This window comes from Vipera berus (genome assembly GCF_964194415.1).
Source record: "Vipera berus genome assembly, chromosome: 4".
Classification (NCBI taxonomy): domain Eukaryota; kingdom Metazoa; phylum Chordata; class Lepidosauria; order Squamata; family Viperidae; genus Vipera; species Vipera berus.
The window spans coordinates 58,099,906-58,118,288 of NC_138206.1; the positions used below are offsets into that span (position 1 = coordinate 58,099,906).

The 18,383-nt window shown below is 39.2% G+C and overlaps 1 protein-coding gene across 1 annotated transcript; it reads right to left on the reverse strand.

Moving 5' to 3' along the window:
* Positions 1 to 3,573: 3,573 nt before the first annotated feature.
* On the reverse strand, positions 3,574 to 18,221 carry WDR4 (WDR4 tRNA N7-guanosine methyltransferase non-catalytic subunit). The gene is made up of 11 exons (XM_081326588.1): positions 17,861 to 18,221; positions 16,157 to 16,222; positions 15,601 to 15,744; positions 14,736 to 14,892; positions 13,884 to 13,996; positions 12,038 to 12,098; positions 11,339 to 11,437; positions 10,370 to 10,434; positions 9,292 to 9,475; positions 8,078 to 8,147; positions 3,574 to 6,256 (listed from the first exon to the last, which is right to left on the reverse strand). The coding sequence occupies exons 1-11, from the start codon at positions 17,977 to 17,979 to the stop codon at positions 6,081 to 6,083; spliced, it is 1,254 nt and encodes a 417-aa protein (XP_081182714.1). The 5' UTR covers positions 17,980 to 18,221; the 3' UTR covers positions 3,574 to 6,080.
* Positions 18,222 to 18,383: the final 162 nt, after the last annotated feature.

Sequence of the window (18,383 nt, forward strand, 5' to 3'; positions counted from 1 at the left end):
CATTAAATATCTCAGATTTAGCTCATTGTTGCCTCTTGTGCGCTTTTGATCAAAATTATAAATTTTGCCAGATATACTTACCAAGCTGACCTACTTGTTTATTTATATACCGTACCTGCCCATCTCACAAAAGTTACTTGGGCAGCTTACAGAAGCAGAATAATTAAAACTATATTACAATATTAAAACATTGCGCTGGAGCCCATCCTCAGGGAATTTCTCTATGTATGCCATACAAAGCTTGTAAGACTAAATCTCTGGTCCCAGTGATCAACTCAGATTGGACCCTGCATGAATGACATGCTTATTTTTGCTTGGTTTGGGGTGTGTGTGTGTGTGTGTGTGTGTGTGTGTGTGTTTGAAAGATGATTAGATCTTTTAAGCTCAGCTTCAATCATTTCACAAACACATTCTGATAATTTCTTCTCAGTAATATTGCAGTTTTTGATGGGTTTGTTTGTTTGTTCTTTCCCAAATCCCCTACAGCCTTAGTAATCTCCCATCTATATGCTTCTCAGATGCATCTTCTTCTTAGTTGTTTAATATAGACAAGAACAGCAAGGTGCTGCCACCTAGCTGGACTTTATATACATAACAAATCTATAACCTTTTAAACTGCAGACATTGTAAATTGGTTTTAAGCTGGTATGTTTGTTAATAGATCTTTTTAGCAGTAAAAACAAAAACTATAGACTAATCTGCTATTCCTGATTTCACAGCACTAAGAAAAGTGCTTCTCTTCCTCTTCCCCATCTTGTATGCCTCAGTCTTCTAACTAGGGCCACCTAGTTAATAGTGCTTATCATCAGCTTGCTAGGACAAACATCTTCAGGTTTTGCTTTTAGTTAAAAGGGATGGGAAAACAATCGGTAAAAGTTCTATTTTGTTTTTGGTAGTTCCAGTTTTTAACGTAGTTTTGATGTTTTGTTATTTTAAGGGAGTAACCTGTAGATCTATTAAAGCAGGGGTCAAACTGCCGGGCCGCAGGCTGGCAGCATCATGCAGAGGCCGTGCCCACCCCAGCTCCAGCAATACAAAAAGTCGCAATACGTTTTGACACGTCAATTCATCACGACACCCGTGTATTAAAGAGAGGTGATAATTGAATAAATGGTTAAATTGGGTTTCCCCCACTGAATAGCCTCAGAAGGGTCAGAGCATCAAGTATTACATAGCTTGTTAAAAATGAAAGCATTACATTCCTTCAGAACATCCCAAAGAGATTATTAACATTTCCTTCTTTTACACATTTCAACTTTTACAGCCCACATGGGGTTGAGGGTTTTCTGACTTAAGGATGGAGTAAATGTAGTATTATGAGAAGCATACTTTCCATCGTGAATGAGTGAGCCGAGTAGTTTAAATTAAATCACACAACTATCTGGACTATCTGCCTGTCAGCTTCTTAGGTTTTTATAAGCTTTGCTGTTGAAAGTTTATTGCTAAGCATTTGTAATTGCTTCTTCTTCTCTTTCCAATATTTAGAACCAAAAAGGGTTATCTTTCATGCTGTATAGCAGGGGTGTCAAACTCAATTTCATTGAGGGCCGCATCAGCATTGCGGTTGCCCTCAGGGGGCCGGGTGGGTATGGCCAGGGTGGGCGTGGCCTACTGGGTGGGCGTGGCCAGAGTGTGTATGGCCTACTTGGTGGGCGTGGCCAGTTCTACATCGTTCGCATCAAGGGTGCCTATGGGGGCCTGGGCTGGAGTGGGAGAGATCTGAGGGTCTCTGGCAGAAGGAGGGTCACTGGGCCAGGGCCAAGGCAGTGGGGCCCTTTCCCACATTGTTTCCAGGATGGCTTTGCGGGCCGCATGAAACCACTTCACTGGCCGGATCTGGCCCCCGGGCCTTGTGTTTGACACGTCTGCTATATAGCATCTTGTATGATTCAGGAGGCAATATTAAAATTACTCCCAAGAGCCATTCAGGAATTTTTGATCCCTTTTATTCCCTGTTCATGTTATTTTTCTAAACAGGCCAAAGTACCCTGGTTCCTTACATTCCTAGACCCAAACATAGCAAGAAGGAAGATTTTGGTAGAAAAGACACCACTGTGCTTAGTCTACTGTCTACATCAACTTCCCTCCGCCCTGTGCGTTCCCACAGAGAGGGCCTCCTCAGGGTGCCACCGGTCAGAGAATGTAGATTGGTGGCCCCCAGGGGGAGATCTTTCTCTGTGGGCGCCCCAGAATTATGGAACCAGCTACCAGTTGAGCTCCGGACGGCGCCCGATCTCCGCTCCTTCCGCCGCGACCTAAAAACATACTTGTTCGAACAAGCCGGCCTGGCCTGAGGGGGGATTGGGGGGGTTATTATTATTTTATTGGGGTTATTTATTATGTATTAATTGTTCTTTTAACGGGCATATATTTAATTACTTTTAACTTTTGTAATTTTGTATTTTACTCTTGCCCTGTACACCGCCCTGAGTCCTTCGGGAGAAGGGCGGTATAGAAATATTAATAAATTAAATTAAATTAAATACTGTGGCCTGCATAAGAAAGAAAATGCTACTTCCAGACTGGAACAACGAACAAACACACCAGGAGATATCAGAGCTATGTTTTGAACATGAGATGAAGGTAACGTTATAGCAACATGGCGGAAAAGAGGTTACCAGGACATGTTCACGTCATGGTTAAGTGCCTGGAGAAATCAATTGCTTTTTTTTCTCCTCATAAACTACTGCAGAAACAGAAAACATTTAAGCAACGCTATGGGGCATAGTGAGTCATGGGAATTTTTCCCCCTTTTTTACACTGTGGGAACTACTGTTTAAAATGTCATTATAATCTTTCACCATCTTACTACTTCTCACCATTTCAATGCGATCATTTTGTTAATTATAGGAACTGAACAGGGATTTGATTTGGTAAATATAGGATTGGACTGTGTCTGTTACTGGAGCAATACAAAGTAAATTGAAGAGCACATTAGCCCTGATGTCTTTTCAGCTTGAATTACTAATGCATTTTCTACATCTGGGAAGTATGTCCTAGGCTAGAAAGCAGATTGAAGTGATGCAACCAACAAAAGTAGCTAAAATAAACTAAGTCTTTAAAAAAGGAGCCATTGTGATCAAAAGTCTGCATTCTGCACCTGCAATTAATTGCAGGCGTTGTTTCTTCTAAATATACACTAAATTGCAGCTGCCAAAATAGGACAGGACTCAAGAAGAAAAGACTAATACATGTTTTATGCATAAATGCATCAGTTAATTCTAGCTTTTTGGAAAAGCTATTGTAATGTAATCACTAGTGAATGTAGTTCAGCTATCTTTTTGATTTAGCAAAACTCAGAGGTGCTCTTCATCATATGAATAATTGGCAATGCCAGTATGAGATCTCAGAAAGCTTTTTAAAGGCCAAATCACACACTCAGTATATACAAGAATAATATATTTGTTATACTAAATGAAACATTTTGCTGCACTGCTTTAAGCTCTTTCCCCCTGGAAGTTTACCAAGCTGGAGAAAAATGGCTTCAAGCCAAGAAGTGCAACAAAGTAAGGAAAAGTAAAAAAAATTACTTCTTCTGCCCATATATTACTCAATTAAGCAAGCACATGTTGATTTTCACTATAACATGGCCACATCTGGTTTAATTAGAGTTGAATACAAAAGGAAAAGTAAAAAAAATTACTTCTTCTGCCCATATATTACTCAATTAAGCAAGCACATGTTGATTTTCACTATAACATGGCCACATCTGGTTTAATTAGAGTTGAATACAAAAGGAAGAGTAAAAAAAAAACCATTAGTTGTATACAATGAACTGCTATGCTATGAGCAAATGCAAAGAGAAAACTGCAGACCAAGGGTGTCAAACTGCCGGTCCACGGGTCAGTTGCATCATACAGAGACCACGCCCACCCAAGCTCTGGCAATGAAAAAAGTAAACAAATAAAAATCAGTGGAAAAATCTACCTCCAGAAGTTGTGAATGCTCCAACACTGGAGGTTTTTAAGAAGAGATTGGACAACCATTTGTCTGAAATGGTATAGGGCAGTGAGGCAAACCTTTCAGGCACTGAGTGGCCAAAAAACACCCCGGCCGCCACCCCCACTCGCTCCACTCCTGCCCGCTCTGCCCCCCTCCTGCAGGGCCACCTACTGCCTCCATGGCCCGCTGATCGCCCAAGTGGCCCTGCAAAGCCATGGCAGCCATGCCTTCTGCCCGCGGCCATCATCTGCACACAACGGGGTGCGAGGGTGGAGTCTTGTCCCTGCTGCCCGGCTGCCATGTCTTCGACTGTGCTGCTCCACGCAGGCTGCGCCCAGAGGGGAGGGGGCCGTGGGGGGAGGCGGGGCTGGGGTGACAGCGCACGTGCCCACAGAGAGGGCTGTGAGTGCCTCCTTTGGCACACATGCCATAGGTTCGCCACCACTGGTATAGGGTTTCATGCCTGAGAAGGAGGTTGGAGTAGAAGACCTCCAAGATCCCTTCCAATTCTACTATATTATTATTATTAATAATATTAATAATATTAATAATAAAAATAATAATATTCTATAAAACTAACCCAGACAAAACTAGCTATACTAAACTACCTACCTGGGATATCACAATGGAAAAAAAATAAGGATTTTCTGGAACCTGTCTCATGTGGATAGAAATTATACATATATACATATTGCCTCATGTATATTTATTTTATTTTTATTTTAATCCCATTTATATCCCGCCCTTCTCCGAAGACTCAGGGCGGCTTACACTCTAAGCACAAATCAATGTGCTTAGCAATATATTGGACATGCATCAAAACATGTGGCTTTATTCTCTGCACGGTCAAAATCTATCTAAATATTTCAAATTCAGTTATTTTCTTTATGCAAAATAAAGAAAGGAAATGGGGGTAGTATCCACAATCATCCAAATTTTACATTTGATTTTGCATGTCACTAATTGGCATTTAAATACACAAAACAAGATGCTGATCAAGCGCATTCAAATTGTTTTCACATTTATCACCAAATCTCTCAGATGTCTTAAGGATGATTAAATACTATTCAAGCACTGCAGTTGTTAACATCAAATTGCAAGCTTTGGACTGAAAAAAACTGAGAGATCTTCACACTGATTGAATCCAGTCTAAAATAGATGTTCCGTAAATGTTTATTACTTCTTTACTGTTCAAATGAATTTCCATGGCAATATGAACTGAGGAAATTCCTTCGGACAGCGCTGGCTAAATGGCCTTGAAACAAGCACCACCCCCTATGGCCAGCAATGACCAGAGGAGTAAAATCAGCAGACACTCCCTTTACCTTTTTACCATTAAAAGAAGTCAACTTAATTACAGCACCAATCAAACATGTCATGACCCTAATACTGCCACCTATGTTCTTGTGTTAGGTATTATGTCCTTACTTAATGGCAGATTTGTGACACAAAGTGATTAATACAATCATTTTTGCATCACTGAGGCTTACCGCAGACACTATTTGTTGTAATATTACAGCTGCCATAAACTACATTAACACTTAATTTGTGTTTCTACCTATTGAAATGCATTAAAGAGAACTGGAGTCAAGCAAAGCCATTTTCAAGGGCTGCCTTCCAGCTGTTTCTATGATTCGGTAGATCATAGCTACTAGAGAACTCAACAAAATCTTCAGATACAAAATCCCAAGAATAATTGGGGTTGACCATGACCTCTGGCAGTAATCCAGGTTCTTTCTTATATAACTATATGGTATATATTGCCTCAACTTCTGGAAAAGATGGCTGGGTAGAAGTTTGCCACTATGCAATGATTTGGGTCCATTTGACATTGTGAGAAAGCATATTCTTGGTTCAGGAAGAAAATCTGATCAACTGGATTTGGAGGAGTTCTTTGTTACAATCCTTTTCTAGGTATTACTTTCAACACCGTCATTCAAGCAACATTTTAAAGCCATACATTTAGAAACAAGTTACTTAAAAGGCACTGGGATGTGGCTTGTTAATCAGGTTACTTCTTTTGCTATTTGTCTGGCACTAACCATCAGGCAGATTTAATTTCAGTTATGCCTAAGGAAAAGTTTCTGTTTTCTGTTCAGCTGCTTCCAAACTCAAAAATGTGGTAGCCCTGTGTCTTATCAGGACAGCTCTTCCGTTCTGACTTTTTTGGTCTGTTCACTTGATTCATACTGTGGATCTTTCCTCTTATTTTTCAGCTGCTGAAGTCTCTCTTCTTTTCTTTTTAGATAATTAGACATATTATCAAAAGAAGCCTTGTAGAGATTTTGGAAGCAACTCCCTTTGTCCATAGCACCTGCAGAAAGAAGAGTAGGTTAGAATTTTAAATAACAGTTACTTTATAGTGCCTGGCAAATTAGTAAAATATTTATAAACAGGAATTTCGTTTATGCCTAAAATGAGAACAGACACTTGAGTCCTTATAACCTTATAACCTATCTCCTACCACGGAGAAGGAAAAAAACCTATTCCAATTTCAGCTACGCAAAGCTGTAGGTTCCTCTTGCCCCACATTCGATAACTGGCAGTTATTGTTCTATCAGATTAGCTAAGCTGTTTCCATCCCATTGGTTTATGACAAGTAAAACTTTAGCCTATGCTGGCTAATGATAAACATATCTGAACTATTAGAAAGAGAACAGATAACCACATTTGGATTACTCACTCTCCAAAATTCTTGCTCTTTTAGTTGCTGCAGTGCACTATTAATATAACTGATCCTTCCAGTCACTTGTCCAAGAAAGACGGGTGTGTAGTGTGTGTGTGTGTGTGTGTGTGTGTGTATTACTGAAAACAGACAAAAATCCCAAAATGGGGAAAAACTGTAATGCTAAAACTATAAACTCCAAAAATAAGCACATCACAGTTTAAAGATCAAAGGCATCTCCCAAACTATTCCCAAACCAAATGTTGTGGATCTACCACCTGGCTGCCTCACCTTCTCCTAAAGCATTTAAGTGTGCCAATAGGCCTCAAAGAGTTTGTTCACCATTATTTGAGAGATTTAATTGCTTAGCTATGAAGGGTTAGAAACTGATCAGCACGCATGATTATTCTATGATCATTTTATCCTTTCTCCCATGTTTTTTGTCAGAACGCGCTACAGTTGAGAATTTGCTTGGTTCCTCACCAATGTCGTAGGACTGCACTTCTCATTCTGGCAAAGATCCATATCCGTTAGAAGTTTATGCCGTGCAAATTTAAGTGACAAGATGACTTTAAGGATGATATTAACTGCTACTTTACTCAACTACTGCGCAGAACTAAAAACAGCTACCATTAGGACTGCAATACTTATCTGCCTCAGCAAAGAAAATAATCACCAGCTCTACGTGTTTAATTAGTCTTTCTATTTGACTGCACAAAATTAAATCTGTGGTGGATTTTTTATTTCTGCAACCGTTCTAAAAAACGATTGAAATATTCACTCCCACCCACCTTACTCATTTTCAACACGAAGCGATACTTTGTTCCCCTTTAGAAGAGAGGGAAAAGGGCTATTAAAATCCTGGCAACAAAAAGATAATACCAACCACCATTTTCACAGGAGTAGCGACACTAATTAGGCATTAAGAGCAGGACTCATTAACCAGCTCTGTGATGTTAATTATCTATGATAATCACTGCATTTTAATAGTCCCCTTTCCCTTAACTGCTGATACAGCTAAGATCTATGCACACCATTCTACTTCTTACCATGAGGGGGCAAGTATGACGGAACCACTCTGTTGTGTTCTCATGGTATTATTCAGCTGTTCTTCTGTGGCATCAGTAAGTTGGGCATTTTAACACCTGATCCCTGTGGCTTAAAGCAGTGTTTCTGAACCGTGGCAACTGGAACATGGGTGGACTTCAACTCTCAGAATTCCTCAGCCAGCTGAGGAGTTCTGGGAGTTGAAGTCTGCCCGTCTTCAAAGTCGCCAAGGCTGAGAAACGCTAGCTTAAAACAACGAGGCTTCCAGTTAACTTCTCCCACCTCCAAGAACCAATGCTCATGCAGAAACCAAAGCTAAACCTAAAGTCAGCTTTTATAGAACTTCAGGGGTGGATTCTCCAAATCATAGTCACACCCTCCATGTAAAGCATTTGTTTGATCTGTTGAACTCATCTTTCCTACCTTCAAACATTATCCAGTGGTCACATATGTACTTGGACATTTTCACTAATTCTTTCTTGTCCATAACAGGCTGGAAACAAAATAAAACAAAAAAAACAGGAGCTACTGAAAATTTCATAGGAAGCAGGGTTTTTTTCATACGGGCTGGCTTGTACTGAGAAAAAGCTCCCATAATCTTGTTTTACCTGGCCCATTTCCATGTCTTCATGAAAATATACAACAATAAAGATATTCTATTCTAGGGTAGGTCCTTCCTAAGTTTCTTTCTCTGACCATTAAGCAACCAGGGATTCCTCATCTTCTTGTCTGCTGCTCACCTACTCAGTTTCTCTTTCTCTTGCCCCTCAAGGTCATTTACAGATTTCATTACACCAGCTGGCACACTCACCCCCACGTATCTCTGTCATTCATACATATATTAGTTATGATTTGAACTGAGCTGCTGTATCCCACTCAGCACAATTAATTTAATAATAATTTAATAATTTGATTTCTATACCGCCCTTCTCCCGAAGGACTCAGGGCGGTGAACAGGGCAATACACAATAAAAATCAGATACAAAAATTAAAAAACCATTAAAAACCAATTAAACATCATGCCCATAAAATCAATACATATTAAGTTAAAAACTAATTTTAAAAAACCCAACCCCATCCCGTCAGACCAGGCCAGCTTGTTCGAAAAAGAATGTTTTGAGATCGCGCCGGAAGGAGCGAAGGTCGGGGGCCGTCCGGAGCTCAACCGGTAAGCTGTTCCAAAGGTCTGGCGCGCCCACAGAGAACGCTCTCCCCCTGGGGGTCGCCAATCGGCATTCTTTGATCGGCGGCACCCTGAGGAGGCCCTCTCTGTGGGAGCGCACTGGACGGAGGGACGTTGACGCCGGTCGCAGGTGTTGCCGTAGGTAATCCGGACCCATGCCATGAAGGGCTTTGTACGTCATAACTAACACCTTGAACCTCACCCGGAGAGCAAATGTTCAGTTACATATTTTCTAACAATACTCTACATTTTAATCTGAGGGAATTAAATTGAACTATATTTTCTTGTTTAGACCTAGCAAAACAAACATCAACCATAGAGGAGCCTAAGTATTACAATACAGAAATACACGGTAACCCAACCATAGTAATTCAGCAATTGGCCAGAATCCTTTGCCATATGCCACAGAATTATAAATACATGTAGCAGTTTGTGATCATAAAAATTCTCTCACCTGCCACTGCCCGTCCTCAGGTTGGTAGAATAGAAGAGGTATTTGCTGATTCTCCTGCAGTACCCAGAGCCCACCTGTTTCCTCAAATGCAACATCCCAACTTTTGTGGCTCAAGGTTATCTGCTGCTTAGAAATTAGGCTCTGAGCTCTGGCATCAAGCTGGAAGATGGATACTACAGGAATACTTTTAGAAGCAACCACATCAAATTATTCCCACATGGCAAATGAAACGATATATCAAGTACAGTATAGATGAGGGTTCTCCAAACTTGGAAACTTTTAAGACTTGTGGACTCAACTCCCAGAATTCCCCAGCCAGCAATGGGGAGTTAAAAGTTCACAAGTCTTAAAGTTGTCAAGTCTGGAGAGCCTTGGTATAGACCAGGGGTAGGCAACCTTGGCTCTTTTATGACTTGTGGATTTCAACTCCCAGAATTCCTGAGTCAGCATGGCTGCTTCAGGAATTCTGGGTATTGAAGTCCACAAGTCATAAAAGAGCCAAGGTTGCCTACTCTTGGTACAGACTAATTCACATCTAAATCAGAACTAACTCCTGCTGAACTTGTTAGAGCTATGGCAGCTTAAGGAATAATCCCCATTATCTGTCATGAAGAGACCGTCAGCAGAAATAACTTCACAATGTGAGCATTCATTAATAATCTACTATAAACTCTTATTATTGACTTATGACCAGAACTGAGCACCAAATTTCTATTGCTAAATAAGACAGTTGTTAAGTGAATCACTGCAATTGTTAAGTTAGTAACATGGTTGTCAAGTAAATCTGGCTTTACCATAGAGTTTGCTTGTCAGAAGGGCCCAGGGACACAGCAACTGTCATAAATACCTACCAGTTGCCAAGCATCTGAATTTTGATCCCTTGACTGTGTGTATGCTGCAATGGTCGTGTCAAAACTAGTCAGAAGTAACTTTTTTCACTACCACTGTAAATTTGAATGTTCACTAAACATGGTTGTAAGCCAAAGACTGTAAGTATAAACTAGACAGAAATCAGACATAGCTTGTAATGAAAAAAAATGTAATTGCTTCTATAGTAATTTTATTTTTTTCCTCTTACCAGTCATATAAAACAGCAATGTAATTTCCTTCACAACAATAAGCTATTCTTGAGACTGCATATTTCTGAGGAGGAAAAGAAATGTAATCATAATTGGGAAGAGCTGATTTTTTTTTAATGTGTGGGAAGAAGTAGGAAGAAATAGAAAAACAGTAGTAAAAAGAAACCTGGGGGGTCAAAAATATACCTGGTTTTCTATAACAAAGACAAGCTGTCTCTTATTCAATCTACCCTGTTTTCTGTTCTGAGCAAAGACAGCAAGATGAAAAATACAAAACATCTAAGGCAGTGGCCAACCTTTTGGGCATCAGGAACCGATTCCACGGAGAGAGGTTTTTCCGCGGACCAGGAGGGGGTGAGGTTTCACATGCTGCCTGCATCCTGAGGATGGGGCTTCAGTTGTTTGCACGGCCCAGTTTATGGCATGCCACGGCCCAGTGCCAGTCTGTGGCCTGGTGCCGGTCCATGGACCGGGGGTTGGATACCCCTGATCTAAGGGGGCAGAAGTTGGATGGATAGTTAATATGCAAAATGAAAATGTCCTTGACCTCCATGACTGGTGTAACCACTAAATCATGCACAATTGTTTAGTTACAATGCTTAGAATATCAGTACATCTGTCCACATGGTGGAGGTATGCACTATAATGGTTAGTACAACAGACAAAGTATGAGTATCTGCTTGTCCATGCAAATAGATAATTTAGCATTCCCCAAATTAGTGTACTTACATTATGAAGTAATTGCATTCTACAATGGCTGCTTCTCAGAGTAACAAAATATTCTTTACCAAGAAATCACCTTTTGATTTATAGAATCAAAAGGTGATTTTCAGTAGCATAAACCCGCTCTCAACTTTATGACAGTTCAATAAATTCATTCGAAAAAGCAAACACACATGTACAAAAAGCAAGGAAAGTGGAAACATGCAGACTATATTATAGAAAACATCCATACAAAAGACAATTACCTTCTCATTCTTACTAGCTTCGTTTATATTCAAATTATTCAATTGAAAGCAGTGTAGGTCTTTTCCACTTTTATACTTCCAAAGCCTCAATGTACCATCCTAGGAAGTTCAAGAGAGGAGCTAATTATTATTTTTGCCAAAGGAAAGGAGTCATTAATTGCACTGAGACCTCTCATATATGCACATTAACAAGGTTCGTATCATACTAAACTATAATTCCTTTATCTAAGTTTGGTTAAACAAGCTATAATGGCTGGGTTGACACCTAACTCTAAGCATGAGTCATAAGTAAATCACAATGTGCATAAACACAATTTGATGAGCAAAAAAACAAAGAAACCACATTGTGACTTAGCACAATTATAAATTCAACCAACGGTTTAAAAGTCCTCTAAGATACATGTATATATATATATATCATATATATTCAACAAAGACTATACAAAATTTCTAATTATTTCTAATAACATATTACTATATCTCATATTGAGCTTACCTAATTATTAATAATGAATCATAAGGTCTAAAATACATGTGAGAATGATGATTTCCTATAGTGTTAATGATTCTTCATGTTTCAGCCAAAAATGAGAGAAAGCAAGGAAAATTGAATCTTTTACTTATTAGAAGCAAGAAAATGCATTTTCTCAGTAGTTTATTAACATTCTAGATGTACAGAGTCCCAGCTAATTTACATACCCCGGAAGCTGATAAAAGAAGATCAGGAAAGTTTGGCACTACCAATATTCTGCTGACAAACCTACAGAGAAAAAAATAAATTGAAACAAAAGCAATAAAGAGTAAAATTATATGTGTATACATACAGCTGTGCAAGAAATTTTATACACGCACTGATATCTTTCCTTGTATTTTGAGAAAAAACTGCATATGAAAAACTTTACTGTAATAATTTTTTTTCTTTTTAATAAGTCAGTTTTAAAAATAGTCCAGTAATCTATTGATATTCCTAAAGTACATTCATCTCCAATTTTTACATGACAATGACAAATGAAAGAAAAAACTAAAATAAGGTACTGTAAACTGAATTGCAGACCTCCATTTTATTTCACAATCTATCTGAAGTATTGGGCTTCAAGTATCATACTAATTAGATTTGTATATCATAGCTATAAATAGCAAAGTGTTCTCCTGGATTCACGGCTCAGTTTGGAAGATCATATAGGAGCCGTGACCAGGGGGGCTTTTGCCCAGGTTCGCCTGGTGCGCCAGTTGCGCCCCTATTTGGACCGAGATGCCCTACGCACAGTCACTCATGCGCTCGTGACCTCCCGGTTAGACTACTGCAACGCTCTCTACATGGGGCTGCCCTTGAGGACCACTCGGAGGCTTCATCTGGTGCAGAATGCGGCCGCGCGAGTTGTGATGGGAGTCTCCCGATACTCCCGTGTAACACCTCTTCTCCGCGAGCTGCATTGGCTTCCAGTTGCCCTCTGGGTGAGATTCAAGGTGCTGGTGATGACCTATAAAGCCCTAAATGGCTTGGGTCCGGACTATCTAAGGGAACACCTGCTGCCGGCATCAACTTCCCATCGTCCTGTGCGCTCTCATAGGGAGGGCCTCCTTAGGGTGCCGCCGGTTAGGGAATGCCGGCGGGTGATCCCCAGAGGGAGGGCATTCTCTGTGGGCGCGCCTGCCCTTTGGAATGATTTACCTGTGGAACTCCGGACTGCCCCCGACCTGCGCTCGTTTCGCCGGGACCTGAAAACCTGGCTTTTCGAACTATCCGCCCTGGACTGAAGGGGGGTTTAGTTTTAAATTTTAACATTGTTTTATTGTTGGGCTACTATTAATTTAATTCTTTTTAGTTCTATTTTATCTTAATTTATATTGTCTTTTAAATATTGCCCTGTAAACCGCCCTGAGTCCTTCGGGAATAGGGCGGTATAGAAAACTAATTAAATAAATAAATAAATAAAGTGTGAAGTGTTTCTTTGAACGTTAAGATTACTAATTGATGACCACTAGAAACCGTTATTACTTCAGATATCAACATTTTCCAAATGAATATGACAATAAAGTAGAGTGACAAATTAAATGGATTAGAGAAATCAAACCATGGGGGGGGGGAAATGGCAAATGCACTGAAGACTTTTTAGAAATAAATTACTGCTTTACTATATTATGAATTTACCCAACAAGGAAAAGAAACTGCGGAGACACTGAATGAATCATCATACAAAATCAGCAAGCCTCACTTGAATCTAGATCCTTTTGGAAAAAATAAAGGTAAAGGTTATTATTAAGAAATCCTTTTTATGCTAGGGAATGTTCTAATGGATGACATCTTAGATACATTTTGAAATAGCAACATAAGCTTTTCTGAGAATCTGAATTCCTTCAGCATTCATTTATTTCTTCCAAAATCAGAGCTAAAGTGGATTCTTTAAAAACCTCCAAGGAAGTGAACATTTATTATTTCTTTAAGTAGTCTAAAGCATTTCTGATCCCAAGAGAATGATTAGAAAACTAGTTATTATGAAGCTTGAGCTTAAATACTGAAAATAGTTTTTTTGGTTATACTTACTCTCTGTGACCCAGGCAAAAGGACACTATAACATGTGGTGCTTTAGTCAAACTAACTCTTATCTTCTCATCCCGATCAGCCGTTACAATATATTGGTCATCAGGACTCAGTGACTAATGATAACAGATCAACAGAAACATGATCAATGACATGTTCAGGCATAGTTATCTATCCACCAATTATACCATTTGTTTGGCTTCAAACTGATAATCTAGGAAAGACTTGAAGGAATAATAAGTTACTTGTCTACAACAAATGTTTACCTATATACCCATTTAACTTAATAATTAATAATTAATAATATACAGAAAATGTTCAATTTTTTTTTAGTTTTATTTGACAAAACTGAACTCATTAACCAAGCAGTACACACCACCTCTCTCCCCGAGCTACCTCATACGGGTGATTCTGAGAGGAAAAAAATAAGACTTTGTTTTTAATCAAATTATTTATCAAAGCAGCCCATCTCCCTCACAGACTGACACTGGGCTGTGTACAGACAAAATTTCAAACCATAAAAAACAGCATATATTTTTTTTAAAAAAAGCATGGATGAATTAAAAATAACTGTCAAAGTTAGTTAAAAGGCAGGGGGAGGGTCTTTCAGGACACTAGCCAGCCTCATGCCTGCATGCAGCTATGAGTCCCAAGTAAAATTGCAGAAAAAGTTTGTATGCCTTTCTGGAAGGTCAGGGGGAGAATGTTCCACCGGGCAGGGGGAACGGCACAAAAGGCCCTCTTCTTGGACCCTGCCAGTGGAATTCTTTATCTGATAGGATCTGTAACATATCTTCTCAGACAGACTTAAATTTGATTAGCCTTTAATAAAATATATTAAAAACTCATGTGTACCAAATCCAACAAAAGAGACAAGTGTCCAAGCTCAATGGTTCCTGCATTTTTTGGTTCTAATATTGAATAAGAATACACATCGCCAGATTTGTCAGCAACCAAAATCTTGTCTTCTGCAGATGTTATTATCAGGGAGGTACATCTTCTCATGACAGGTCTGAAAAGAAATATAATAAAAATATAATTCAACATTTTTGAACTTCAAAAACTAACGTGGTCTACATATGAGAAACAAAAACATAACAATTCTGTAACATCCATTATCTCCTAAAGATGGTTGGGAAAGATACCCAAAAGACTTCAGCTTGGAAGCAGCTGCATTAGGATCACAACAACAACAACAAAAAAAGAACCTCCATTACAAGTATGTGAGGCTCACACATGGTTTGGGTGATTTGTCAATGTCATGAAAAGTAATTGTGAAGCCAATGGCTTATCCAAAGAAGTCTGCAGAGCAACACAAAAATATTTGTAGGCTGTTCTGCAGTTGAAGTTGACAACAAAAATCTAAAACACAACAATAAAGCTAAGAAACAAATCTGAGCAGAATGGTAAATTTCATATAACAAGGAAAGGAGCGCTTGTGCGTATACCTTTGAGACAGTCTTGATTTCTGGCAACTGCCTGGACTAGTCCCTGCAGTTTTCTTGGAAATGACTGGCCCTTGGCTGCTTTCAAGCTGACAGAGAGTGAGGGCCCCAAGACCACGCAGCGGACTTCATGCTAAGAAATGGATGGTCTCTGGGTTTATAGTCTAGTGCCTTAACTGCTATACCAAACTGATTCTCTACTGAAAGCCTGCATAATTTCTGTTACTAATGCTTAGATTAAAAAAAACAAAAAAAAAACATTTTCCTCCCCATACCTTATGCTCAGACATTCCCAGGAAGGCTTTCTGCAGAAAAGAATTAATTGTTTGTTGTCATCAGTCAGAACAAAATACTTCCCTGATGAAGAAAATGCACAGGCAAGGATATTGTTTGTTTTGCCTAGTGGCTTTCCATCCTCACTAAAAAGAGAAAAAAATGTGAAACATTTGATTAAAAAATAAACCATTTCAAGCACAACTTCCAATTATACTTCATGAGATATTTTCAATTATTTTTCAGAACAACCTTCCTTTGATCATGCCATAAGTTAAGGAAGAAGGGAAGTATGAAAAGCTATTTCCTACTATTTATTTCAATTATTTCATTTTAATTTGTGTTTTAACTGACATCATGGTAGAAAAAGCACTTCAGAGGTTCTTTCCTCTTATAGGAAATGCTTATCTGAGAGAGGTAAATGCCATATTTTCCAGAAGTATCTCTAGAGATGCTTAATTATAGATTCAATTATCCCCACTTAGCATGGTTGTTTGTCCTTGATATGAGATTGCAGTAGAAGTAATGTTCTATATACCTGGGAAACTAAACACTCACCTTTCTTGCTTTACTTGAAGTTTTTTGCTTGCAGTAGTACAGTCATAAATGAAAAGGTCATCATTGCTGTCAATTAAATGAATATACATCACATATTTTCTACAGAAGCAATCTCTTTGTGTTGAATTCTTAAAAAAAAAAGAGCAATGCTCTAGATACCTGTAGTTTACCAACCTACAGCTGTTTTTGTTCCAGACCTAAATCTAATCTCGCTTGTTGGCATTCTCTGCCCCTATTCCAATTTCCCTGAACCTTTCTTAAAACATGATGCCCAGAACAAAAACAGTACTTGAGATAGAACAAGATCAATGCAAATATAGCGGACCAATATATCTACTGATACAGAGTAAAACCGAATTTACCTTTTCAACAACCTTATATTCAATGAGGTCAGCTATAAGTCAAAATATTTCTTCAGAATGTGATTATCAAGCCAAATATACCCCCTTCTTGTTTTTGTGCATTTGATTTCTTCTTTCCTGTTTCTACTTTGTTGTTTTAACTTTATTTTTCAGCTTGTATGCTGCCTCATGAACTTTTTCATCCCACTTCTCAAAACTATCAATTGATTTTTTTTCTGTCTTTTATATTATGCTATCTCATACAGTTTTGTTTCATCTAGAATTGGCAATTTCTGTCATCTCTCAATCTGCCCAGCCCTTAACAATTGTCAGCTAATTAACAAATACCCAATAGCCTATATTAACTTCCAAATCAGATTACTATCACTTAGTTTGTCAAATTCTATGCTGAAATCAAGACACATTATATCCACAGGATTCTGACAGCCCATTAAGAAAGATACATGTTATAAGTATCTTTTCCAAAAACTCTATATAGAAATCTAACAAATTAAAATATCCACAAGTTCTCCGTATTTCCATTTGTTCTTTTAAATGATCTCCATTGATTAGATATTAGTTAGATTCTACTGAAACATAGGCAATCTTTTGTGCCTTCCTCTATCCTGTGAATAAGAGTCTTAAAAAGAAGAAATTAAGAGGTGGTCAGAAATTTCCTAGGTAAATCATGCTTGGTAGTTTGTCCCCATATAGATACTTGGAACAAAGTCTTCCATTACACTCAGTTCATATCTTTAAGAAAAATTTGCTTTTGGAGGATTATTGAATCACTGTGAAAGATAACTACTGTTACTATTGGAAAGAGACAATCCTCTTTTTCAGAAACTTCCAAATGTGGGTTTTGTTTTTGTTTTGGTGCCTTTTAATTACTGATGATTCCTGGCAACTGCCTGGACAAGTCCCTTAAGTTTTCCTTACAAGGGTTTTTTGCCCATTATTTGCCACAGCCTCCTTCCTAAAGTTGAGAGAGCTCTGTGCACTAAAACCAACAGTCTCTAGCCTGGTGCCTTAACCGCTACACCAAACCGGCTCTTTCTCCATATTAGCAGTGTCATAATTCACAGTTAATAAGAAGATATAATCAGAAGCTTCACTCTCTTTTCCTCCATATTACTTTTCTTTGGTAGACTTCCACTGTCAAGTCGGTGCATATGCAATATCTAAACTAGCCCCCACCAATTTGATTTCTTCAAAACCTATTGGACTACCATTCCCATCATGCCCATCAGTATGCATCCCGTTAACAGTAACGGAGTAGTAATCTACAGGCCAGAAGGCTGGTGAAAGGTGATTTAAACGCCAACTTTTCGCTCACGCATACACACCGACCTCTTTCACTCACTTGGTCTCTTTATAACCAGCGGCCAAAAACTTCGTGCCGCCGCTAACCACCATCAGATCCTCGCAAATGAGGAGCCTCGGAGAAGCACTCACGATTCCAGCCGCATCAGCCGCCTCCATCGCCAGGCCCGGACCCACGTTGGGGCGCCCGGGAACCGTCACCAGCTCATGATGTCATTCCCCGGCCTATTAATGATGATCTCAGAAAAGCCCGACTTGCCATAGAGATGAGCATTGTGGTTGTTTGGAACCTGAACTGCTAAAGCGATTACAACTACGCCTCGTGCCTTTGTGGGAAGAGAACTTATCAGAAGATGAAAAGCCCCAGCGATATTTATGCCCATAGGTTTCCATAATCTCGTCTGCTGGTAATGAATGCCCTGGGGGAGGCGCCAATCATAGGGGAGGAAAGCTTTATTGCAGGGGTCTTCAAACCTGGCCCTTTAATGACTTGTGGACTTCAACTCCCAGAATTCCTCAGCCAGCGTGCCTGGCTGAGGAATTCTGGGAGTTGAAGTCCACAA